The 26,115-nt window shown below is 51.5% G+C and overlaps 1 protein-coding gene across 22 annotated transcripts in view; it reads right to left on the bottom strand.

Moving 5' to 3' along the window:
- The window catches only part of Jakmip3 (Janus kinase and microtubule interacting protein 3), a 129,369-nt gene that overhangs the window by 15,834 nt on the left and 87,420 nt on the right, over positions 1–26,115 (bottom strand). For 6 of the 22 annotated variants that reach the window (XM_075972631.1, XM_075972629.1, XM_075972642.1 and 3 more), the window contains 16 exons: positions 25,519–25,554; positions 24,766–24,825; positions 22,666–22,797; positions 21,254–21,382; positions 20,512–20,595; positions 19,276–19,338; positions 16,555–16,653; positions 15,255–15,353; positions 15,115–15,174; positions 11,676–11,741; positions 10,787–10,855; positions 10,624–10,701; positions 8,272–8,475; positions 7,289–7,354; positions 5,368–5,409; positions 3,867–4,847 (listed from right to left, as the gene is read on the bottom strand). In XM_075972631.1, the coding sequence (XP_075828746.1) occupies positions 4,713–4,847; positions 5,368–5,409; positions 7,289–7,354; positions 8,272–8,475; positions 10,624–10,701; positions 10,787–10,855; positions 11,676–11,741; positions 15,115–15,174; positions 15,255–15,353; positions 16,555–16,653; positions 19,276–19,338; positions 20,512–20,595; positions 21,254–21,382; positions 22,666–22,797; positions 24,766–24,825; positions 25,519–25,554 (1,422 nt within the window). In that variant the 3' untranslated portion in view covers positions 3,867–4,712. Of the gene's footprint in view, positions 1–3,866; positions 4,848–5,367; positions 5,441–7,288; positions 7,355–8,271; positions 8,476–10,623; positions 10,702–10,786; positions 10,856–11,675; positions 11,742–15,114; positions 15,175–15,254; positions 15,354–16,554; positions 16,654–19,275; positions 19,339–20,511; positions 20,596–21,253; positions 21,383–22,665; positions 22,798–24,765; positions 24,826–25,518; positions 25,555–26,115 lie in introns of all 22 variants that reach the window. The other 16 variants (XM_075972641.1, XM_075972640.1, XM_075972650.1 and 13 more) reach the window with 7 other exon arrangements.

Below are 26,115 nucleotides of genomic sequence, written 5' to 3'. Positions count from 1 at the left end.
GGTTATTTTGTCACAGCAACACAAACAACTAGTATGCTGCCTGTGTCTATGACTGACTGTTCATTAATGTCAGAAACATCTCTGAGGGGGCCTGTATCTATGACTGTTCATTAACGTCAGAAGCATCTCTGAGGGGGCCTGTATCTATGACTGTTCATTAATGTCAGAAGCATCTCTGAGGGGGCCTGTATCTATGACTGTTCATTAACGTCAGAAGCATCTCTGAGGGGGCCTGTATCTATGACTGTTCATTAATGTCAGAAGCATCTCTGAGGGGGCCTGTATCTATGACTGTTCATTAATGTCAGAAGCATCTCTGAGGGGGCTAGCCCTGCCTATGCCCCTAGAACTCCCCACACAGCCCTGTTTTGCCTCTGTCCTTGCTTCTTTTGTTTTGTTTTCAGCTTGACACAAGCTAGAGTTGTTTGAGAAGAGGAACCACAGTTGAGAAAATGCCTGCATCAGATTGGCCTGTAGGCAAGCCTGTGGGGCATTTTCTCAATCAGTGAACGATGTGGGAGGGCTCACATCATTGTGGTTGGTGCTGCTCCTAGACAGGTGTCCTAGGGTATATAAGAAGTGGAGAGGTGGCTCAGTGGTTAAGACCCTGGCTGCTCTTCCAGAGGACCCAGATTTCCAGCACCTACGCTATGGCTTACAAACATCCATTACTATAGTTTCATGGATCTAACACCCTCTTCTGGCCCTGAGAGCATCAAGCATGCACTTTGTGCCCATACATAAATGCAGGGAAAACACTCATGCACATTAAACACACACACACACACACACACACACACACACACACACACACACGAGGAGGAGAAGGAGGAGGAGGAAGAGGAAAAAGGGAAAACAAGGAGAGGCTTAGCAAGCCAGAAGGATTGAGCTAGTAACTGGCACTCTTTCATGGCTTCTGCATCCCTTCCTGCCTCCAGGTTCCTGCCCTGGTTGAGCTCCTGCCCTGACCTCCCTGGATCACGGACTACTTTCCTCCCTAGTTGCTTTTAGTCATGGTGTTTAACACAGCAACACACATTCTAATATAGCCTTCACGTGGGAACTGTTCGGACTTAAGGCGCAGTAACTCTGTAAACCCTAGAGGTCCACCTGCCCACAAGCATAGGAGTGATTGCAACCAATGGGACATGCACACCCAGCCACCTAGGAGTCTCCCTAGGAATTTAGGGTTGTTTCCACAGGAAGCCAGCATTGAGACCTGTGTCTACCGTCCTTCACCCAGCTTCAGGCAACCTTTAAGGCCAGGCACGTGATGATCTGAGGTTGGGATTGTTCCTGCCAAGCAAGTGGGAAAACACCCCAGTGACAGAGTGGGGTTGGGTACAACCTGTTGCTTAGTCATGCTGGGTTTGCTTGGTTGGAGCGCCCCCGTGTGGCTCACGTTGGCATTTCCTGTAGTGCTGAGCCAGGCAGCCTAGAACAAGCTTTTGTGACTGCTTTCTGACTGAATCTATCGACCCTAGAGGCCACAGAGACCACACAGTGCCCTGCACAGGGGGCCTAGCCCCCAATGAAGACCAGGGAATTATATAAGGCATGCTTGTAAAAACGTGCCCAAATGAAAGATGAGTAAGGATCTCCTCCCATCCTGCTGATCAGACTGGTCTCAAATCTCACGCTGTTCTCACACAGGACCATCTTTTCACAACAAGGCTGTTGCCTGGAGTTCTCCTGTACAGCCCCAAAGAGACACAGCCTTACCAGGGACACGCCCACAGCCCCACCAGGGACCTGCCCACAGCCTCACCAGGGGCACGCCCACAGCCCCACCAGGGACATACCCACAGCCTCACCAGGGGCACGCCCACAGCCCCACCAGGGACACACCCACAGCCTCACCAGAGGCACGCCCACAGCCCCACCAGGGACACACCCACAGCCCCACCAGGGACACGCCCACAGCTCTGCCAGGGACACGCCCACAGCCCCACCAGGGACATGCCCACAGCCCTAGGAAGAGGCTTGGTGGGAGTCCATCTTGCTGAATGTCTCACCATGCCACACAAGGGCCAGCTCACTCTCCACATGCTAGTCTTACTGAACAGTAGACACCCTTGCTGTGGAATAGAGGCTTAGCTTAGAGGGCCCAGTCTACAGGGCCTCTCAGAGTGGGAAGGCATGTGGGAGAGATGGACACACGGGTGCTGAGCCAGATGAGGCAGGCGCTCATGAGGAGGAATGTGTGCACAGGAGAAACCACTCATCTATAGGCTACACGGTGGAAAGAGGGCTAGCCTCTACCACCCTGGGGCATGTGCTGGGTCTCCACGGGTGATGTGTCCCCAGGTTCCATTCCCTGCCCCTAGGCTCAGCAATAGGTTCCACCATGTTCCCTCGTAAGTTCTAGGCTCTGCTCTGTCTGTTGGTGGCTGGACAGGTGACCTCACCAGGAAGCCTTATACAGTTCTAGGTGGTGGGATGTCTCGGCTGAAGGAGCCATACTGGAGCCAAATGCCTCACTGCAAGTTATAGGTAGCCCTGGGTGTGAGGACTGGGCAATCTTCATCCCTCAGAGGTCGCTGAAATCCGCTGCGGCAGGCCTCCATGTCCCAAGAGATACGCACACCCAGACAGCATCTGCCAGGTTCCCAAAGAGCCTCAGGGTGTCTCTGGGAAACCCATCCTCAGTCACCTCCTCCCCACAGGGGTCTTGATGCAGCTCAGAGGGGACCAAGCCCTTTTGACTTGTCACAGGGCCTGGGGCCAACAGGGTGATCCTGTCATGGGTATGTGTTCAAAACACAGTGTAGCTAGGGTTGTCATCGCAGCTATTCAGAAGGCTGAGTCAGCAGGATCGCCATTTCAACCCCCGGAGTACGGAGTGAGTTCTGGGCAACTTAATGAGACTCCGTTTGAAAATAAAAACTAAAAAGGTGGTTAGGGCTACAGCTCAGGGGTAGAGAGTTTTCCTCGAATATGCCGGGCCCTGGGCTTGATCCATGTTATGTGTGTAGTGGATGGAAAGTTTTAACCCACACCGTAGCTGCTTCTGCCATCTGCCATGGGGACTGGGCAGGATGGGGCACCTTGTGTCTCAAGGCAGAGCTTCCTGTCTATAGGGATGGGGAAGAAGGTGCCCCCTGCCCATCTCCTTTGAGCTTTGGGGACGCCACTGCACTGGGGTGGGAAATCTTTACTAGGTGTGGGCACCACTGCACTAGGGAGAGAAGCCTCCACTAGGTATGGGCACCACTGTACTGGGGAGAGAAGTCCCCACTAGGTGTGGCCCAGCTACAGGCACAGAAAGGTCCACAGATGAGAGAGGAAGTTGCAGCTGTATGGTGCTGTAGTGCACTCCCCAGGGCAGCTGTGGGGCTGGAGTGCATTCCCCAGGGCAGCTGTATGGTGCTGTAGTGCACTCCCCAGGGCAGCTGTGGGGCTGGAGTGCATTCCCCAGGGCAGCTGTATGGTGCTGTAGTGCACTCCCCAGGGCAGCTGTGGGGCTGGAGTGCACTCCCCAGGGCAGCTGTGGGGCTGGAGTGCACTCCCCAGGGCAGCTGTGGGGCTGGAGTGCATTCCCCAGGGCAGCTGTATGGTGCTGTAGTGCACTCCCCAGGGCAGCTGTGGGGCTGGAGTGCACTCGCCAGGGCAGCTCAGGCGCTTCCTCAGCGGGCACTGGCATCTGCGTTAGCATGAACAGGTAAAGTGAGGATCCTACATCTGTGGGCTACATCCGGAAATGGATGTGGGGAGCCCCCATGACCTACTGGCCCTTATAACCACTCCAGGCTCTTCTGGAGGGGAGACCTCATTCATGCAGCAAAGGGCTCAGTCTAGCAAGGGTAGCGGGCTGCCAATAGTGCGGTAAGGAGGGCTGTCCCCAGTAGACAGATGTTGCCACCTACCTGCAGGCCATTGTACGGTGGCTGCCTTCTGAAGTTCATGGAACTTTTGGTGTATCTTATCTTCACCTTCTCTCCGGGACCCGGCTTCTTGTGTGCACAGGCTCTGGATGAAGCCATTCTCAGCCACCATCACCACCTGCCCTTGCCACCTGCAGTTCTTGGCTAGGCCCACGGGCTGAGGGTCTTCCTGGCCAGGAGGGCCACGCCTCCACTATGTCGGGGCTGTGCTTTGATCCTCATTCTTCCAGGCCAGGCCTCATATGCCCCTTGGCCTCTTCCTCTGGTCATTCCACTGAGCTTCTAGCCAGCAGACTGGGATAGGATTCTAGCCTTTGTGCCTGGGGGTAGGAGGCCAGTGTGTGTGTGTGTGAGTGGGGGGGGGTCACAACTCTCAGCTGTCCTCACAGGGATGCCAATGTAACAGAACAAGGTTGGGCAAGGAATCTGTCCATCAGCAAGTGTTCAGGACCACAGTGAATGATTTCAGTGTGACACTCAGGGTGTCACAGGGAACCCTCCTAGGTCACCATGGCGACCACAGCCTTCATCTTGCCATTAGGGGCAAGTCTGGGCAGTTCTGAGATCTTCTTCCAAGGGTATTGATGGTCACTATGGGAACAAGGGAGGTGTCCAGTGTGGGCTCCAGCACAGGAGCAGTTCTGACCCCTGCATGGCAGGGAACGTTACACATCGCTGTGATTGGGAGGAGGCCTACTCTCGGGGCTGAAGGTCCCCAGGACTCAGTAGCCAAGGCTAGGCCTCCCCTAGAGAAGAGCTACTCAGCAAGACAAGTTCTAGTCCTGTCACTCCGGGGGACAGTGACTGCAGCTCACAGTGTTTTTGCCCTTATCCTCCGCAGGGCAGGGCACATAGCCCAAACCCTTCCGAGTCTTCAGTGTTGAGATCCAGTTTCTCCTGCTTCCTCTGGCACCTGCTGCTCTCTGATCCTGCTGGAGGACAAAGGTCTGTCTTTGCCGAGGACTAGAAGACAGACACAAGCATGGGACTTAGGGGGTGAAGGGCTGGTCCCCTGGAAAAGATCTCTCTGTATCCCCTAAACAGCAGATCCAGGGGCCTGAGATGAGCTGTGTCATCGTGTCCCACCAGAAAGTGGTGACCAAGTGTGGTGTGTGGCCTTGGTGTGCAGACAGTGCAGGGGCTCTACGCATTAGGCCATTCCTGTGATTGTAGGTGACCCAGGGACTTGGGGACATGGAACCTGAGCCACAGAGGATACAGGAAAGTCACAAAGCCCCATCCTGCTAGTGGATACTGACTTCTGAGTAGGTGCTGGTTCTGAGAATGCCTGGTACACTCTTGTGGACCCAGTGCCTGGAGAAGGGCTTTCTAAAAGGTGGGTAGCTTTTCAAGGAGCCTTCTGGAAGACCCAGGATGGGCCTTTCTGCTTCTATGAGGGCACACAGCCAGCTGACTGGGCAGCAGGAACCGCTATCATCTTTCAGAAGAAGGAGCAGGAAATACCAGCCTCTTAGGTACTCACCAGTTCAGAGTGCCCAGAACAGCTATGACCAGAGAATGAAAGCTAGGGAGAAAAACAAGAACAAAAATAAAAACTGAAAGGGAAAGGGGAGGATGGAGAAACACAAGGAGAGAGAAAGAAAAATAAGAGTTTGTAGCATGTCTGTACAGAAACAAGCCACGAGCATAGACAGAGAGGGACCCTGGCCAGCCAGGAGGAGTAGGCAAGGACAGGAGGTGTGCAAGGGGCTTTGTGAGAGCCCTAAGCTTAGGGTTACAATGCTACCCCAAATAACGCTGGGGGACTAGGCACCATTTAAGGCTAAGTTGTGGGTTCTACATCCCTACACAGCACACCAAGCTTCCCAGGGCCAGGCGTCTATTGAGAGTCATGGAGCTGAGGATGACACCGGAACAGGAGACACTTCCAGTATCCAGCACATAGAAGTACTATAGTTTTGGCGGTGGTACATTTACAAAGAACAAAATATACTGATACCCTGGATGGATTTGAAGTGTTGGTTGGCATGGGGGGAAGGGCCAATCCAACTTGGAGAAAAATCAAGCATTGCGTTCAGCCATTTGATGACATTAGAAAGCTCAGACGGCAACCTTAACATTGCTCTAGTGTTAATTCAAACACGCGCCCTTGGGTTAAGACACAAAACGAAGCAAGCGTACAGTCTGAGGAAGACTTTGCCACCTGATAGGTTTGCATTTATTTGATGGGCAAGTAGCCCATGGAGTAGCTAACATGTCCACCTAGCCTGGAGTCACCTAGAAGTCCCCAGTTTGTCACTTTTCTCTAGAGAGTGGAAGTCTTTCCCCAGGGCTCCATCTTTGGTGGCACCAATGTCCTCAGACTGTCAGGTCAGAATTATAATGTTAGAAACTCAGGTGAACAAGACTGTGTCCCCTCTTGGCATCACTGGGCGCCCACGTGGCCTGGAGTTTGCAGGCAGTCCCTGTAGGGACCTTGTTTCGAAGCCTATGCCTGCTTGATTCTGGGCTCCTATCTACATGGCAGACCTAGGCATTTATGCAAGTTCTGCTGAGCATGGGGCAACAAAATGCCCCACAGATGGCAATTTTTGTCACTTCTAAGGCTGGCTGGGCCAGCTGAAATGGAAAACTGCTGGGGACTGCTCTACAGAGGAACACCTCCAAGCCATGGCTAAGGCCGGTGAGGAGATTATCTAGACGGTATCCTGCCCAAGAGCTGTCCCACTGACCGCTTCCTGCATCTTGTCGCCTTGATGAGATCTATCTATATGTAGGAACAATCATAAGACTCAAGACAGCATCTGACTCCAGAATCCTGGGAACTAGCCCCAGCCCAGACCACGCAGGATACAGAAAAGAAAGCACAACATCCCGTGGGCAGCAGGGATCTCTGGGCACATGCCCTTCAACTTGGTCTGGGAAGCACTGAGTCTGTGGATGCCAGTGCACAGATGCTCTGCACCCCAGGCTGTAGAGTCAGGGTTAGGAGGAAGCACCTAATCAGGCACCCCAGTATTTCTGGTCTTGAAGACACTCCCTGGGCATCAGGGGCCAAAGGTCTCTGAGCCCCGAGAATAGCTCTTGGGGACCATGGCCTATCTTTCAGGAATGTGATTCTCAGACAACCAAGCATGATGAACCTGGAGGGTTAACCCCTCTGCACCACCCAGGGCACCAGTTTGACCTAGGTCAGTGGTCTAACATATGGATCCAGAGGGGAAACTGAGGCAGTACAAAGGCTCCTGGCTCTGGTCCAGTGTACCCACAGCTCCTGCCCAGTGGTCTCCCTTCTGCTCATCCCCACTCTGCTCTGCGTGGGCTAGCTTGCAGGTAAGGTCTCAGCTGCGAGACCCGAGCTTGTGTTCTTTTTATCTATAGATGCCAGGCAAGCCCCCACCCCGCCCCATCCAGCTGTACCCTCCCCCATTCATTTGCTTTACCTTTTCTTCCAGCTCCTTTATTTGTCTCTTCTGGGTTTCTATTCTTTCCTCTAACTCTTTTATTCTCTGCAATGTTAAAAGAAGGAAGATACTCAATAAACAGAGGATTGGAGTACCACCTATAAGAGGGTCAAGAGTTACCCACACTTATTTGGTAGACAATAGCCCACAAAGTAGCTACTGTGTTGCTCCAGTCCCAGCTCACCACTTCTCCTTTGATGGGACCAATGTCCTCTGACTTAGTCAGGTCAGAGACTGTACTGTTTAAGTGGAAGAGCAAGGAGTTAGCTTATGTCCCTCCCAGGGCCTTTATACAGAGCAACAGGCAACCAGCCCATAGAGCTACCAGCTAGAACTGTCCTCTGCAGCTGAGGCCTGGGGACTTGGAAGCAGCTGAGTGCTTCCAAATGACAGCTGGAGCAAGAGGGATGGGGTGACCTGCCTAACCCTGACTACTCTGGAGCCCCAACGGGCCCACAGTAGGCCCATGAGTAAAGGGGCTTGGGCACATCCTAGTGGTTGGTAAGCCCTGTCCTATGGCCTACTGACCATCATGGGAAGGTAACATCCATCTTGTAGGAACGTATCTTAATCTGCAGTCTGAGCTTTTTTGTGTTTAGGATGGTCTGACTTGAGTTGTGTTCATAGACACTGCTTTCAGGTCAAGCCCACAGGTAGAAGCTGTGACAGTCATAAACAACAGGGCTGGGGTAATGGCTGGTTAGCTGCTGTCCACAGACAACACTCTTACCATTAGGGGACAGTGTCATGTAGGAGACCTAGGAGTCCATGGAGAGCTACCACCCAAAGGCTTTGGTTAGCAACACAGCTGCTAGACTAGGAGCTAGATAGGGAGGGACACGGACTCAGTGAGAAAGGGTGTGGCCACTGGAGGACACAGCTGTTGGATATGTGGCCCCCAGGGAAGCTGGGTCTCGGGAAGCCCAGCTGACCCTCTATCCCCACCCTGCCGCCATCGGCACCTGCTGTGCAATCTGCAGCAACTCCATGCGCTCCCTCAGGATCTGGGCATCGCGTTCACGGAGCTCGCTCATGACCTGGCGCTTCCACTGCTCCACTGCCACCTTGAGCTTCTCACGCTCCTCTTCTGACAGCAGCTCAGCCACTTTGGCCCCGGCTTCCTGCTGCAGGGCATCATACAACATGGCTTCCAGCTCCAGGATGTGCTGGGGACAGGAGACAGGCATCAGCCCTCCCCTGCTTCAGGAGTGGGCCCACTCGCTCCACGGTAGACAGCCTTGCCTCTCAGCGGAGTTCTTACTGGGGAGGAAGTGTGTCCAGTGGTCTCTGGGGAAGGGCCTGGAGGGTCACAAACACCTTCCTTCCTAACTAGCAGGCATCCTAGAAGAGGTGGGGGCCAAACACCAGCTGTGACTCCCTGCCGATGTCCTGGTACCACAGTGTGCTTGTGTTTCTGCCTCAGCGACTGCTCAGAGAAAAGGGAACTTTAGGGAAATCAGAACCACACTCTTCCACGGTTTATTTGGTGCTGGGGAGGGAACCCAGAGCCTCAGGTATGCCAGGCAACAACACTATCAAGGAGGGTGAGACCCAGATCCTGAGACCCAGCGTTTGAAAACAAGCGTGGTACATGTGACCTAGAGCAAACACTGCAGAGGTTTCATACACTTCTGCTAGTGAGAACTTCCATCTGGACTTTGTTTATAGACAGGATACATCAGGAGATGAGCCTAGATCACCAGAGGGACATTCCCTGCCTCCGGTTAGTCGATAGCCTGCTTACTGTGTCTTGAACTAGCAATGGCCCCAGAGTAAATGTCACTACCATCTGGCAGACAGAGAAGCAGAGGATGGGAATGACCCCAAAGGCCTATAGACTGCTGCTCACTTCGGATCACCATAGGATCATTCTGTGCGCTCCAGCATCCACACCTCCCCTCAGCCACACATCAGACCACCAAGTGCTCTTCCTGAGTTACTGCTGTCGTCTCTCTGTGCCTTGAAGGATACTCAATGGGACAAGGCACCACCCACAGGATAACAACCCTATACAAGGATAACTAAACCCTAGAAAGGATAGGTGGCCTTTGGTTCCCCTAAGAAGTCTCTGCAGCTGGGCATTAAGTGTCCCTGTTACATCAGCTATGATTCAACACTTGATTGGGTTCCGTGTCCTTCTTGGAACAGAAAGGTTAACAAATGTCCCATTGGATCTCCTTGGGTTCTCAAGCTGATGCTAGCAAGGGCTGGCTTCTCAGAAGAGACATGAGTGCTGGTCGCTCTGGCAGTGGCTGCAGTGCATCTCTGGGGAGGTTGTGTGCTGGAAGCTTGGCTCCTAGCATAACGGCACTAAGGTGATGGAACCTTTAAGAGACCACTGAGTCAACAGGGTTCTGTCCTTAGAAGGCATCAGCGTGGCTCTCGGGGGTTCAGACGTGGATTGCTATAAAAGGGGCAATCCTGGCCTCCAAATCCCTCTACCTGGCTGCCCTGCTGTGATCTCTCTCCCTTTCCCATGTACCCCCACCATGATACCATGATTGAATACAGGCAGAGTCCTCACCAGATGTGACTCCCCAATTTTGGACTTGCAGCCTCCAGATCGTGAACTAAATAAACCTGTCTTCTTTATACATTACCTGGTGCCAGTCTTTTCATTATAGCAACAGGATACAGACTAATATAGGTAACCATGGAGCACATCTTTCATTGTTAGCCTTAAGTAGGAATATTCTTACTTGGGGCTGGAGAGATGATTCAGAGGTTAAGAGCACTGGCTGCTCTTCCAGTGGTACTGAGTTCAATTCCCAGCAACCATGGTAGCTCACAACCTTCTATAATGAGATCTGGTGCCCTCTTCTGGCATGCAGGTGTGCATGTGGGCAGAACACTGTATACAAAATAAATAAGTAATCTTTAAATAGGGATATTCTCTTTAGGAAATTCTCGACTCCCCAAAGGATGACCAGATACACGGAACAGGCCAAACTTCCAATTCTCCAAGTTTTGAATGATCAAAAGGAGGGTCTCCAGTAGAATGATGTTTCCCTATGAACACTTGGTTGTCTTCAGTTAATTCCTAAATGCACTGTGTGCTCATTAATTGTCTACCAACTAATTTATTGTATCTCTATTAGTTCCCAATGTCCCTACACTCATGTGTCCATGTGTGTCCTTGCATGCTTGCGCTCTGAAGCATTTGCTGAATGGGCAGTAACATGTCCTCAGAACCCAGACGGAGAAAAGCTGAGAGTCTTGGTGCCTGCCTAAAGTTTTGAGCCTGGCCACACAGGCCTCTGAGATGTTCACAGGGGTGGATAAGCAGGCATGTGTCTGCCAGTCCTCTCGCTCACCTTGTGGGCTTGGTCCAGTGCCTGCTTCCTGTAGTCCAACTCCTCATCCAGGTAGCCTTTCTGCTTGCTGAACAGCTCCTGGAACACAGAGGGCCAGGCCTTGGCCTAGGTATACAGACCTGGTGGCATTGGTTTCAGGGGCATTCCGGAAGATTCCACTGACCTTCTCACTCTCCAGGTCTACCATTTTCCGCTGTAGCGCTGACTCTGTCTCTTCAATCCTCTGGAGCCACTGGGCACAAGCACAATGAACAGGTGACAGTGACCGCTAGCATCCCCCACATGACCACCAGTGCCAACTGCCTCCCACCCACCTCCACGGAGACAGCCTGGAAGATCAAGGGAAGCCTGACTAAGGAAGGGGAGCTAGGGTTGGGCTGATATGGTGGCGCTACCATGCCACCTGATGTTCAGATGTCTGCCACTCCTGCCTTCCCTGGGAGAGGAGGAACGATTGGTTTGGGGAACAGCAGGAGTGGGTACATTTTAGAACTCTGCCAGGGGGGTTGGCCTGTTTCCCTAAATCCTTGTTTACCAAGATCCCCCTTTCCTGTGAGGCTGGAGATCTGAGAAAGGGCTGAGACTGAGGGTAACCTGCTAAACAAGTCTGGACTGGGGTAAGGACCAGGATGAGGATGGGAGGCTAAACAGAATAAGATCAGGAAACCAAGGAACACTGCCAGTTTTACAGACTCAATCCAGCTTCCAATCTACCTCCTAGAGGAGGCAGAGGTGAAGCCAGCATTGGGAGGAGGTAGGGATGAAGCCAGCATTGGGAGGAGGTAGAGGTGAAGTCTGCATTGGGAGGAGGTACAGGTGAAGTCTGCACTGGGGCAGTGTCTGTGGGAGGGGTGGAGACAGAGCTATTTGCCCAGTGTTTGGCAGAATCTCCCCTTGCAGAGGTTCTTGGTGTTGCTGTCTGACCTGTGTGGGTCAGTTTCCCCAGGCAGACAAGACCAAGAGGACCATGCCCCTGCCCGGAAGGCCCTCCTTCCAGGGAGAGTATCTATAGGAGCCCCTCCCCTCTGAGACATCCACAGAGTTCCTGTTACCTTTTCTGCCAGGGTCAGGACTGTCCTGGCTTGAATGACAACCACTTGTTCCTCATTGGTCAGATTCTGGGTGCAAAAGCAGAACACAGAGTCAGTGTCAGAGGGAGGTGTGGGGTGAGCGGGGGTGGTGAATGGACATGGGGCTGGGGCTATAGCTAAAAGATATTTTTACTCAGTCACCCTTCTGCATCTCTGGGGTACTATCCACATCACCTCTCACTGTCAGACCACCAAAAGTCTAAAAGAACCATCTGGGGCAGCTTAACCAGAAGGCGGCCCTAAGCCATGTTTTAGAGACTCCCTATCCCAGTCTTGACTTCAAGCCAGCATTACACACATGCAGCCACGGAGAAGATCAAGTAACCATGGCTGTGAATGACCCCAGTTTCTGTGGGTGTTCATTTGCTTTTGCCTTTTTCTGCATTCATGATTTCTCCCAAAGGGCCTCCAGGTGGTCTTTCTGAGCAGGGTTTGTCTGACTTGGCGGACAACCGGGTCCCTTGTCTGGATGTGGCCAGCCACACACTCAGAGTAAGGCTGCCATCTGCATTGGATCTTGACCTGCACCAAGAGGAGCTGGAGGCATGGCCAGCTCAGGCTGGCACAGGGGAGTTTCCCTCTAGCCCTAGAACTTGACCAAGTCACACAGGAAAGTAGCCACTCCCTCCTAGAAGATGAGCTCCCTAAAGTCAGGTAGTTCCTTCTTTCCCTCAACCTCCAAGTCAGAATGGGGTTCCTCACAAGTGAGTGCTCTGGCAGGCGGGGAGGCAGGGGGCTGCACTGCCTGGGATGGGCACAGTGGGGGCCTCATCTCCCAGTGCTGGACCACAGTGCTTTTTCTCCCTGCTCTTAGCTCCCATGACCCCTCATCCTACTGTTCCTCATCCTCCCTCCTACTCTCCTTCATTCCTCCTGTTCTAGAAGCCCCTCACCCGCAAAGGGCAGAGCTGAACACTGGGAGGTTGAACAAAGTAGCTTCAAGGCAATGGAAGGGTTCTACTTGGACGCATCAGAGCGGATTGAAGTGCTCTTGGGGTCATTTTTTGTATGCAGTCTGACCCTCTGACCCCTGGAGATTGTGCCCTAGTGCCCAGCTTTGGCAGAACACTTTTCGATCAGCCTACAGCCCTCTCTTTTCCAGATGACAGCAAGGTAACCACAGCAGCTTGAGCTGCGCCACCTGCAATGAAGGATGGGCGTCCGATCTGGCCCCACTGATTTCTCTACTCTGTCCCAGTATCCTGGCCCCTGGGGAACCAGCAGCAGGCAGGAAATGTCTGGTGACAGCAGCCATGACACTTATGTATTCTAACTATGAAGGTGACAGTCACTTGGTTCCTCACCAGCAGGGCCACCAAATGCTTCCAGACAGAACTCACCAGCTCAGGAGTCTCACAGTACATTGCTACATTGTGATAAGTACAGTCAGAACTTGGCCCATTGGCAGGAACTGCCAGGGTCTCCTACATGTAAGACCTGGCCATATTCTCTCCGATTGTCATCCTTCTCTGCCCATGTGGTCTGTGAGAGTGACCTCGGAGGCTGTATGATGACCCTAGGACAATCAAGCTACTGGCACTTTTAAGTGAGAAGCTACTGGGTTAAGGAAGGACCCTGACACAGAACTGGTTGGGGCCATCACCATAGCCATTAAATCAGCTTAGTAAACTTCTGAGGCTTCAATTTCTCTAACTATGCAGCAGAAGTTAGCATCCACAACAGAATTTATACCTAAGTCTAGACCCCCGGGCACAATGCACCACAGCTATCCTTGTTATTGAATGGTACCTCACCATCTTTGCTATAAAGGAACCACCAAGAGTGGTTAAGGGGTAGACATGGAACTCCCTGAAGGTGCTTCTCCCTGCTCTGCTCCTCACTGCTTCCCAAGAAATGAGAAGAGAAAGAGAAAGGCCCCTGCCAATGCCAACTCTGACGGGGGGCAGGGGCAGAGATCAGCAAGTATGTGATGATGCATGGAGGATAGATAGGTAAGTGGATGCGGGATGGGTGAATGGAGGGAAGAGGGGAGAAGGTGGAGGGAGGAGGGAAGGGGTACTGATGGAGGATGGATGAGTAGAATTAAGCTGGGTGGATGGATGGATGGATGGATGGATGGATGGATGGATGGATGGACGGACAAATGGTAAACAGGATAGAAGGATGGCTGGGGCTGGACTAAAGGTGGGTGGGTGGTGTATGGTAGACACAAGATAGAGGAAAGGATAGATTGATGTGTTGTAGAATATTATTTTAAGGTGTATTGTTTTGCTTATGCTCTGGAACATTTGTTTAATGATGCAAAGATGTGTTTGATTAAATAAAATTCACCTGCGGTCAGGAGGTTGCAGCAGCAGCAACTAGCTGACAGGAAGTGGTAGGGAGGAGCCAGGAGAAGAAGAGTTTTTTGTTTGTTCTGGTTTTTTCATTTTGTTTTGTAGCTTTTAGGAGCCTGTCCTGGAACTCACTATGTAAATCAGGCTAGTCTCGAGATCCGCCTGCCTCTGCCTCCTGAGTGCTGGGATTAAAGGCGTGCACCAACAACATCCGCAGAGAAGGGTTTTTAAGGAGGGGTGAGGAGAAGTACCAGGGCTTTTGGAGAGATGCGAGGAGAGGAGGTGAGCTACTTGCTATTCAGCCTCTCTGAGGAACAAAATTTCACCTCAAACTTTGAATCTTGAATTCTTTAGAAGGACAAAGATTTAGTTAAATTCCCTTCTTAGCTATGAAAGAGTCAGTGCCTGAGGGAACAGAAGGCTGTGGCCCTTGCTGCCTAACCACTGCTGACAGCCTTGGATTAAAAAGGCAGCAACAATTTAAAGAAGAGAATACCACTGATAGGCAAGGAACTGGAGGGTAGACAGCAGGCAAAGGGTGGCTGGAGAGACAGTGGATGAAAGAGGGGAAGATATCTGTACGTATGTATAGAGTGTGGACGGAGGGCCGAAGGATGGGCTGAAGGAAGGCTAGGAAGAGTAGTGGAGGGAGCTGCCTTGACTCTGTTCACTTGATGATTAGGAGTCTTTTGAGGAGTGTGCTACAGAAATTGGAACTGTTCTCCCAATGCGATTTGGAGATTACCTATAGACTCTGCTTCTACCTCCAGATCAAAAAATTGAGAATCCTAACAATCCTGGGTTGCCTATGAGCAAGGCTTCCCCAGACCAATACCCTGTGGTCATAGAAGAGCTATGATCCAAACAGAGTCTAGAAGCTAAGTACACGTGACTGGGCCCCAAAGGTATAGCCACAATGAGCCAAGATCAGATTTTCCCAAATGCAGTGGGCTCTTCTAAGGAGGCTCTTCACCTCAGGAAAGGTTTCTGTTCAGGGTATTCTAGGATGGGACTGGGGTGGGCTTCCAGGGGTCCCTGGGCCTGAGGTCTGGGCTGGGGTGGTCAGCATGAAGAGGCATGCACAAGTCAGGAGAGCGACATACACTTACGGCGTTATCCCCCAGGATGTCCAGCTTCTTCATCAGCTCCGTGACCAGGATGTCCTAGGAGGCAGACAGAGGGACAGGGCGGTCTGTGAGTGGCAGCTTGGTGGGCCAGGCAAGGTGGAAGAGGGGAGACTTACCGTTACACCTTCGGCCTCACAGTACACCTGCAGGGGGCTCTTCCCATCCACAAAAGGCGTATGGTGGAAGTTGATGGCAGGTGACTTCCTCTCCCTCTCCTGAGACAAAGAGCAGAAGGCTGGGCATGGCAGTAGTGGGGCTGTTCTCCTCCCTCCCTGGTGCTGAGCTGGTGCACACTGACCGAGACCAGCCACTGGGGAGTCAAGGTGATGTTACTCCCGAACTCAGCTCTGGGGGAGTCCTTGGGCAGAAACCGCCACGGACTCGCCCAGGAGATTGTCCCTGTGTGCTTGCTGCCCCAGGTGGTAGGATGCTGGCTCTATGGAGCCTTGGCCATGTGGCCTACTGGTACCCATCCCAGGGTTCTTCACTTGCTCATTCATCCCCGAGTCCCAGGGGTTGTGAAGAAGCTTAGAGGACAGATGTCAGGTAGAGTCATCCACAGGACTGGCAAAATGGGCACTGGAGGAGACCATTGATGGGGTTCATTGCCCTTGTGCAGAGGATGACACAGGAGCCCAGGACTCCTGAGGGACAGCCAGTCAGCTTCACAGCCCTCTAGGGACCCAGAAAGTGGATGGGTGGGTGGACTTTGTGCAGAGTCCACCAGGCTTTCCCCCACTGGACTGAGATGGAGGATGCAGGGATGTGTGGGAATGTCCATCAAGGGCACACCTGTGTAATAACTTCCTCTCATCTTTGTGAGCAACACTGCCTGTTTGTCCTCACAGCGAAAGGTGGCATAGTGACATGACCCCGCCTAACCCAGCCTGACCTCCCAAGGATCTTTGCCTCTCCTCCTCCATAGGTCATAACAGAGGGCGCAGACCAGAGACAGTAGGGCAAAGTTGAAGGGCACCTGATCCCTGTATGGTACCTCTCCTCCACCAAGAGGCTTCTACAGACTAGAATGAATGTCTGCTGGGCTGCACCAGAGCCTGGGGACTGTCCCTGCCACTGGTCACGTCAGGGGTAGCTGCAGCCACCGCACTTTGCTGAGGTCATAGGTCTGGACCTATAGAGCCCTGGGCCTTTGGTTTGCGTTCCTTTCCCTTTACAGTGCTAGGTTCTTGATTGCCACCCCTCACCCCTACCTCAAGTGACCTCACTCTATACCTCTGCCCCATCCTTCCTGGGAGGGATACAGCTCACTCCCACCTGGCCTCTTCTCTTTCCCGGGTGGCCTTTGGGTTTTTGTTCATTCCAGGAGCTGAGAGGTTTGAAAAGAGGATCCCAGCTCATGTCCCTGTGGCCCGCCAGCTTGTGTGTCCCTCCCCCCACCACCATAGCCTTTCCTACCTCAAGCTCCAGGATCCTGAATTCCAGCAGTTCATTCTGGTCCTTTGCATCCTGGACCTCGTGTTTCAGCCGGGCCTCCTCCGTCTCCATTTGTTTTATCTGAAGAATAGGAAGTGGATAAGGTGAGAAGGTGTCTGATTCCTTCAGAGAACACATAGACCGGCTTTCTGGACAGCTGCTTGGTTCTGAGAGAACAGGGCACTTGCCCAGTACGACGCCACTGCCCAGAGAACTGCTCCACAGAGAGAGAGAAGGAAGAAAGCTATTGAGGACAAGGGGTCCTCTGTGCGGTTCCTGGAGCTCAGGCTGGTCCATGGCACAGGGGAGGAATAAATGGGTGTGCGGTTGCCTGGCTACATTCTAGATTTGATGCAGGTAACTCAGGAGTGTTTAGATAGCATCAGTAATGGATGAACTTGACGTAGGGGTCTGCCTTCCTGAGCATGAACACACGGGGGCTGGTATATAGCTCAGTGTTAAGCGGCAGGGCACATGCCTAGCGTGCACAAGGCTCTGGGTTTGATCACTGGCATCACAAACCAAAACCGAAGGCTAACACATGTGACCCATGGTTCACATCCTCAGCAGCTGAATAAACGCAGGATGCCCGCTAAGGAGGAGGCAGCTATAGCCATCTCTCCCAATACTGAACTCAGAGATGCATAAGCATGGTCTAATATTCAGGATGCTCGAGCAGCAAGGTGGATCCTTCCACAGCACTAGTTCTCGTCCTGAACATTCGGCAGCTTGGAAGTACCTGCAGGGCCCCGTTGGGACACTATGCTCATCAAATCCAGGAGAGCATAGGTATACGTGTGTGTGCACGTGTGTGCTCATACGTGTGTGATATGCCATCTACATGTGTGCATACGGATGCCAGACAAGGACACAGAGCATCTCCTTCAACCACTCTCTACTGTGTTTTTTGAGACAGCACTGTGTTACATTTCGAACTCACTGATTCAGCTGGCCGACAAGCCCAGAGGCCCTTCCAGGATTGAGAATATAGACACACACTGCTCCACCCAGCTTTACATGAATGCTGGGATCCGAACTCAGGTCCTTAAGCTGCTCGGCAAGCTCCTTCCATACTGTCATTTCTTCAGCTCCCTGGAGAGCACCCATTTTTAAATGGGCATGAGCATCCGGGTGTGCCCACAGGTGTTTAAGTATGGGTGTGCATCAGACAGAGGTCTGATCTCCAAAATATACAAAGAACTCAAGAAATTGGTCACCAAAAGAACAAATAATCCAATAAAAAAAATGGAGTACAGACCTAAACAGAGAACTCTCAACAGAGGTATCTAAAATGGCTGATGGATACTTAAGGAAATGCTCAACATCCTTAGTCATCAGAGAAATGCAAATCAAAACAACTCTGAGATTCCCATCTTACACCTGTAAGAATGGCCAAGATCAAAAACACTGATGACAACTTATGCTGGAGAGGTTGTGGGGAAAAGGGAACACCCCTGCATTGCTGAAGAGAGTACAAACTGATACAGCCCCTTTGGATATCAACATGGCAATTTCTCAGAAAATTAGGAAACAACCTTCCTCAAGACCCAGTATTACCACTTTTGTGTATATATCCAAAGGATGATCAATCATACCACAAGGACATGTGCTCAACTATGTTCATAGCAGCATTGTTTGCCATAGCCAGAACCTGGAAACAACCTAAATGCCCTTCAGCCGATGAATGGATAAAGAAAATGTGGTACATTTACACAATGGAGTCTACACAGCAGAAAAAAATAACAACATCTTGAATTTTGCAGGAAAATGGATGGAGCTAAAAAACATCATTTTGAGTGAGGTAACCCAGACACAGAAAGACAATTATCACATGTACTCACTCATAAGTGGTTTTTAAACATAAAGCAAAGAAAACCAGCTCACAAATCAGAATCCCAGAGAACTTAGACAACAACGAGGACACTAAGAGAGACTTACATAGATCTAATCTACATGGGAAGTAGAAAAAGACGAGATCTCCTGAGTAAATTGGGAACATGGGGACCTTGAAGCAGGACTGAAGGGGAAGGGAGAGGCAGGGAGGGGAGTAGAGAAAAATGTAGAACTCAATAAAATCAATTTAAAAAAGTGTGGGTGTGCATGAGTGTTAGTCACTGCTCTCCTATCTAGGCCCACCTTGGGAAGGTGTGTTGGTACCAGGCAGCCCCTAAGACTCTACAAAGAGTAGCATGGCTCTTCTCCCCTGTTTTAATTAGATAAAATATTACAGCTAATAAGGTCACAGTCAGGGAAATGAATTTTTTTTAATTTCTTGTTATCAGAGACCAAGAGAACCCAGAGCTGAAGATACTACTAGGTACTGCCCTACTCGAGGGGCACAGTCAGGAACAAAAGTCCAGCTTCACCTGGGGACTCTCAAGCGGGCTGTACTCTGAGGACAATCAGTCTCATGGTGAACATTGCTAGAAGTTTCCTAACCCACATGTTTCTGACTAGGGTGTTTCCAGCAATTTCTCCAGCCACCCTTACCCATCAGAACAGAGAGTTACCACAATGCCTGCAGACACAGCTCTGTTGGGCCTGGGAGAAGCAGCTCTGGCTTCCTCTTCCAGGAAGTGGGCTACCTTGGGCTGCTACAGGGTGAACCACAGAAAGGCCTGGAACTCGTGCCCAAGTCTACCACCAGCCCACAAAATCTACCACATACTTCAGATGCATGCACAGCTGGGAGGCAGGGCATACCTTTTCTACAAGCTCTTGGTTCCTTCGGTACAGCGCTTGCTTCTCCTCAATCCACTTCATATCCTTGAAAATGAAATTGAAATGCAGGCATGAAACATGCTACAGGAAACACATATAGATATGTAGACAGACACACACACACATACAGACACACATTTTCATACACATAAGTCCTATAAAAACACAAAACCAGAAACCACAATATACAAACAAAAGACCTATAAGGTAAAAAAAAATTAAAGAAAAAAATACATTATATAAAAAAGCATTATAAGACCAAAATCCTTCAACAATACCATTGGCTTTGCTTTGTGTTGACCATCAACTGCTGGGCATTCAACCTGTCCTTAAGAGTGGTTTGTATGCCCAGTGAAACTCTATTGGAGAAAACTATTTTTTTTTTTTACAAATGGTTAGGGGTGGGGGCTTGGGACATAGTGTTCTCGTCCCTCTTTCCTGGCACTTTTCTTTTAACATGAACAACAGAATAGCAGCCGCCTGGAATATGACCCAGCTGTGATGACTGGGCCAGGACCACATCTTGGTCTGAGAAAGCTGCACATGTATGAACACCATTGATGCAGACTTACATGCATGGTGGCCAGGGAAGTGGAGGTGAGTGGCTGGGTTCTGTGTGTCAAGAGACAACAGGTTCCACAGCACTGAATTCTGGGATGCTGATCATGGACTATCTTCTGTCTGTCCAACTAGCTGTTAGCATTTGGGGTTGGACAGGACCAAGGGAGCATGGCCACTGGGGACAGATCCCTCCACGGGATTGAAGATTCTGGCAGTGGTGTTGTGGTATGAGAAGGAGTAATAACACCTTGAGCCATTTGATTCCAGGGGGATGATGGGTCCCCAGAAACCCAGGTCAGGGGCTAAGCCAGGGGCAGCTGGGGACTTTTGCCTCTGATGTCTGTGGTGAGGGTACATAGGACCTGAAGTTCTGCCCTGGCTCAGAGGAATGGTGGTGAAGCCAATAAGATGCCTTGTTCCATGGGTAGGCAGATTCTTGCTTCACTTAACAGTTTGATAGGCATTCCTTCTGGATACTAGAAACTTCCACACACTATCCCTGCTCAGCTTTGCAGAGTGCAGTGAATAAGTCCTGTACAGGTATGTGTTCAACCTCTCCATCCTTCTTGAACAGGAAACTTGGAAACCACTGAGGGCCATGCCTCTCCCAGGAACCCCCAGTACAGATAGAGGCTACTAACCCCACAAGGAACTCACCTGCCCCTGCTCAGCCAATGCCTTTTCCAGGTCTTCCACCCGGGTCTGCGCTCTCTGGATTTCTGCTTGCAGCTGCTCACGGGTCTGTAAGAAAGGAGGAAGAATACATCAAATTTTCTCTAACAGCCCCGACAGACAGACATACTCAAGAGCACTCTGCCTCAGTCCGGTAAATTGATAAAGAGTCGCATGGTGTTGCCAAAACCCTAAGCTGCAGAATCACCTCTTGCCCTGCAGGGTGAATAGGGAGAGTGTGGCCAACCAGGACCAAGACCTCACAGCTTTCTGCTCAGGAGAGCCCCACCATCCCACAGCCTGTCTCCCTACTCACAGCCCCAGCCACAATTCTAAGGCAGCTGCCCCTGGAAAGCAGTGAGGAGGATCCCCTTTCCTGTGTCCCTGCCTGAGACTTGGTGCCCTCCGGTAGCCGGCAGATAGTGCCCCCCGCCCCCACCCAGCCTTGGTGGTCGGGGTTGCCTGGATGCTGCTGAGTGATGGGACATGTCCAGAGAAGCAGAATTGCCACCATCCATGCCGGTTCTATTTCTAGTTCAAACTGACCCAGCCTCAGGTTCCATAGCCCTGGCTTTTAACGGCTTTAGTGCTAACACCCAGGACCCAGTCACTGTGGGATTGAAGAGGCTTAGCTCAAAAGTTTGAGCAAGTGGAGTGTCCCAGTAGGGGACAAGCGGGGAGGAGCTGAGTGGGAGCCCGAACGTCGCAGAGTAGAAGTCATTTAGACCTTAACTTCTCGCTCTGCATCCAGTGTCCCGCCGACTTGTTCCTGCAGCAAGGCATAAGCTCGCTGCAATGCCTGGTACTCCATGGTCAGCTGCCGGAACCTCAGCTCCGTCTCTTCCTTGGCCATACCCTAGAGAAGCACGTGGGCAGTGCACAGGCACCACATGTGCAAAGAGAGGTATGACGTTAACCAGGGTGCCACATGGCAGCACCCCCAAAAAGCTGGGCTCTTCTTTTCCCAGCCAGGTACAATGACTAGTCTAATAAGCATGCCAGAGCGACTCTGCAGTCTCTGGGGAGGGGTACTACTTGGGACCCAGGACTGCTCAGAGGGGGCTTTTCCTGGGAGGTGCCCCTTGGTTCCTGGGGTGGAGGATTAACTGTCCGTGATGAAGCCAGGATAAGCCTCATTGGTTGGTAGCCAGTGACCAGGGGCTCAGTTAGAACTCCTATTTGCCCTGACCCAAGGGCTCTTTATGACAGATGAGCCCCCCCCCCCAAATCTGCTGGCAGAAATATGTCATGAAAAGTACACTGAGCTTGGGAAAGATACAGCCTACCCCCAGGCCTGTGCCAAGACCACTGACCTCTGGCTCACCCCTGGGTATGTACTGCTAGCTACAATGTCACCTGCTGCCACAGAGGGCAGATGCAAGGAGGTCGGCTGTCACTTTGAGCAGGCTGTATCTAGGAATGGCCGAGTCCATCCTCCCACCCTGTCCCCCACCTAAGGCTGATGGGGGTGGGTGTGTTATGATCACTTAGATTTCTAAGCAAGTCCAAATCCGTTAGGCCACATCCCAGCATCTATCAAGGGAGGCCATGCATAACAGCCTTGCCACTGAACCCGGTCAAGACTGTGAACCACACTTCCTGTCCACAGAGGCTGGCCACCCTAGAGCAGTCCCTATAAGGATAAATCCTGATTTTCAGGTCTGGGAGCTGAGATGGTTTGCTGGACTTGAGGTGGCCATCATTCTGGCTGGAGGGGCTAGCCAGCTAGGACAGCTAGCGGTTTGTTTTCATACACGAAATGGCTCTGCTCAGTGCACTGAGGCTCTGGTGTGCCCTGATCGGTGCTGGACTCTTGCTTGGAGGTTCAGACCTTCCTGGGAAGCCTTTTAAGAGAGTGGAGAACCCTCCGCAACCCTATAAGGGGCTCAGGCTGCATGGAGGGCAGAAGCATGAGCAGACACTGGAGGCAAGGAGTAGCCCTCAGCAGCCACCCTCCCAAGCAGTGCAAATGATGCTCCTCACTGTGCTAACAGGGGGACCGCCAGGGGTGGGCCCGAAGATCCAAAGGGAGCAGCCTTCAAGTGAGGCCTCCACCCTATCCCTTGCCCACCTGACTAAGTGCCTCACTGACCCCCAAGGGCTAGCTAGTCAAAGAACTCTGTAGGAGACCCAAGTTACCTCTTCCAGGTCATCTTCAGGGGTGCATGGGGTCTGGTCTGTCCTGTCGGTTTGATAAGAAATGGAAGAGCCATCGGATTCCAAGGAAGCTTCTTCATCATAGCCAAAGAAGGTTTCCACAACAACTGGCTTCTGACCCAAATGCAATGCATTAGTGCAACCCAACAATGCATTAGTGCAAACCCAGGCCAGGCATGGCTGGCAGCCCTAGGCCTCCTTCTGCCTCTTCTTCCTGTTGCCCCGGTATGGAGGTCACAGGTAAGTAGCTGTTCCCCAACTCCAATACAATTCACCCCCTTCTAGGTTTTGCTGCTGTCCTTCAAGAAGGACGGGGACTGGTCTCCTACAGGCCAAAGTGAAGGTCTGGGCATTATTAGCCAGCTTGGTTATCCTGGAGGAAGGATGATGGAGGGTAGATGGGGAAGTCCTGGGATAAGCGGTTCCTGGACCTGACTTTCGTGCCTGTTGAACTCATACAGGACGGACAGTGAGTTCCACGCTGCTGGGCACTCGCTCTGTGGCCACACGTCTCTGCTGTACTTTCACAAGTATCTATCCTTGACAGATTGGACTGGAAACCAAGCAAAGCCGGGGCCGCTACCAGATAGTTTGAGAAGCTCTTCCTTCCAGATCCTTAGCTTTGTACATCTAGGCTTTAGGTCCAGAAGGCTCCCATCTTCTTTTGGCCACATTCAGGATCCCCTCCTTCCTTAACTGATTCTGAAGTAATGGTTGGCCATTGTGGCCTTGGGTCTCTCTACTGGTCCCTCTTCCAGAGCTTTCCAGGAAAGTACCTGGGACTAGGAACTCCAGGTGTTCCCAGTCTCCATTTTCTAGCCCTTCGGTTGTGTCCCTTCCCAAGTACCCACATCTCACACCTTCCTCCTGCCTAGCAGAGGTCTGGGCTTTCCTCCAGAGAGCTGACCGCTACCCCACCTTTCTAGTTGAATGACCCCCAAACACTTGCTTAGTGGAGTCCTGCCCTTTCAGAAGACGGATTTCTCTGTACCCCAACCTTTTTTGTGTACCCCAGTCTTTCCCAGGCTTCTCCATAGGGATGTACAGAAAACAAGCAAGCCAAATGAAGACAAACTTGAGGCAATTTCATCAGACCTCAGCCCCTCTGATCTCTGATTACTAAACAGGCACCGCACAGGCAGCCGGGGCTCTCCCTGTCATTGTCTTTTCTCTGACCTTCACTGTCGCCCACTCCACCTCCCTCTTGGCTTTAGCTCCCGCTGTCCCACTGCTGACGACCCACCAGCCCCCTTGCGATTCAGCTTTTCACTGGCTGGCGGTCAGCGCTCACCACACCCTGGTGTCTGCTGTCTGGCCCCAGGTCTCCTAGCCTCCAGGCCTTTGGAGCCCGACCTCCCTTCTTTTGAACACTGAGATTAGAGTAGGGATGGCCTGGTGGAACAGGTCCCAGGTGTGTCCAATGGCCTGACTGTTGAACTCAGCTGGCTGTACACACCACCGGGTGCATACTGACCACTGGCCTCGTGAACTCGCCAATTGTCAACTCAGGGAAACAGTCTGACTGTCTGTCTTTGCAACTGTGAGCCCGCCTGTCCACTCCCCAGTCAGAGCCTGAGTTTCTGTCTCATATTTTACCCGAATGATTGGCATTTCTGACACTGGACTTAACACTGCCTTGGAGTTTGAGCTGTAAAGTCAGCCAGGGCCTCTTTATAACCCACTGAGTCTATCAGTGCTGTCTGTGAATGGGGAGAGGGATAGGGGAGAAGCTGGAGTGGGGAGCAGGGGGTTGATATGATCAAAATACATTGTATTCCATATATTCCAATGTATGGAATTCTCAAAGGATGAATGAAAATTCTAAAACTAGTCAGAGCCACAAACAGAAAAACACTTCCAACTATGATCCTGCAACCCTCAGATAAAAAGGGTCATTCTCTCTGAGGTAGGTTTGGCCTGACAAAATTTAAAAGGATAAACAGAGGCCTTGTTTTGAGTCCTACGTGAGTTATTCCAGACTAATGATTTTTAATAAATTTTCATGTGCAAAGGAAGAGCTTCACCTTCTTACACAGATTTTAGATGCTTGCGTTTTATGCCTGCGCCCTCCCCTTCTTTTACCTTGGGGAGTTTCGCCATTTTCTTTCTTTGTTTCCGATACCGCAACAGCTTATCACGCTCCTGCAAAAGCCAGGTGGAGAGGTCTGTTTGAGTAGCTGAACGGCTGTCTGGCAAAGTGCCCAGGCCTAGGTTTGCACCGCACCTTGCAAAAGGTGGTGCTGGGCATGAAGACTTGTTAAGGAGATCATACACACTAGCCATCCTCGGTCAGCCTGAGGCAAGCAAGCCCCCATGTAGGTGGGCCCTGGGCTTGTGGAAAACTGGACATTCGATGAAGATGGGTGGTCCAGGCCCCTTTTGTTCATAAATGGGTCCTTATGGAGAAGTGGTTCCTGAGACACCGTACAGACCAGTGCCCACTTCCCTGTTGGGAAGTAACCCTGAGCCCCTGTGTTTTCACCATCATGAGGGTGAAGAGGCCTAGCCAACAGTCTTTCATGTTAGTTGGGAGAAACTGGTAGGGAGGGGTGGCAAAGATGGTCTTTTGGTTCTGGCCTTTAGGGAGTACATAGAAGATTTTTCTATGTATTGGAGCTGGTGCTGTGTCACCTGGGGCACCCATTCCTATATGACCCAAGAACTGGCTCCCAGGTCACTGCATGCTTTGGTCAGGGAGTGTTATGATAAATCCATTCAAGACTGCTACAGTCTTCTATCTAGACTACAAAGGGCCATGGGCACAGAATGGGTCCTTGCAGCTACATGGGGCAAGGGGAACGAGCATCAAGCAAGGCGGTGCCAGCCAGTACTTACCAACACACTCTTCACATAGCCTGCTGTCTCCAGGGTCTAGGGGAAGAGAACACGATGTCACACAGTGAACAGGGAGGACCTTGCTCTACAGAGGCCAGAGAGAATGGCCCCCGGGATCTCTAAACTCTAATCTCAGAGTTAAATGGCTGGTAGAGGCCTAAGGGCCACATGCTCACTCCCCTGAGGGATGTTTGGGCCCTAACACTCTTTCTTCTCCTTTCCTGGGGGCTATTTTATAAAGAATTCCAGAACCTTCCAGAATACCAGGAGTTTTTGTTCACAGTGGATATCCTCTTACTCCTGCAGAGCAGGAGAAAGAGGCTTTTCAGAAACTGTCATGATATGTACCTGTAGGCAACCAGGATTTCAACCTTCCCCTATTTCTCACATCAATCATAATTGTTGAGACTGAATGAGAAAAGAACTCAGGTCCTCAGCAGGACCAGCAAAGTGAGGCCTCGGTGAGAGCACCCTCAGTCTAGGGAGTCAGGGGAGGGATCTTCCTGTGTAGTTTCATGGGGTAGGTTTGGTCATTACAAGATAGGCCAGAGACAGAAATCAGTGCCACTGTTCTGCTGCTGCCTCCCAAAGGACACA

Source organism: Microtus pennsylvanicus, chromosome 5 (genome assembly GCF_037038515.1).
Source record: "Microtus pennsylvanicus isolate mMicPen1 chromosome 5, mMicPen1.hap1, whole genome shotgun sequence".
NCBI lineage: Eukaryota > Metazoa > Chordata > Mammalia > Rodentia > Cricetidae > Microtus > Microtus pennsylvanicus.
The sequence above is the reverse complement of the archived record's forward strand: the minus strand, read 5'-3'. Positions and strand labels throughout refer to the sequence as shown.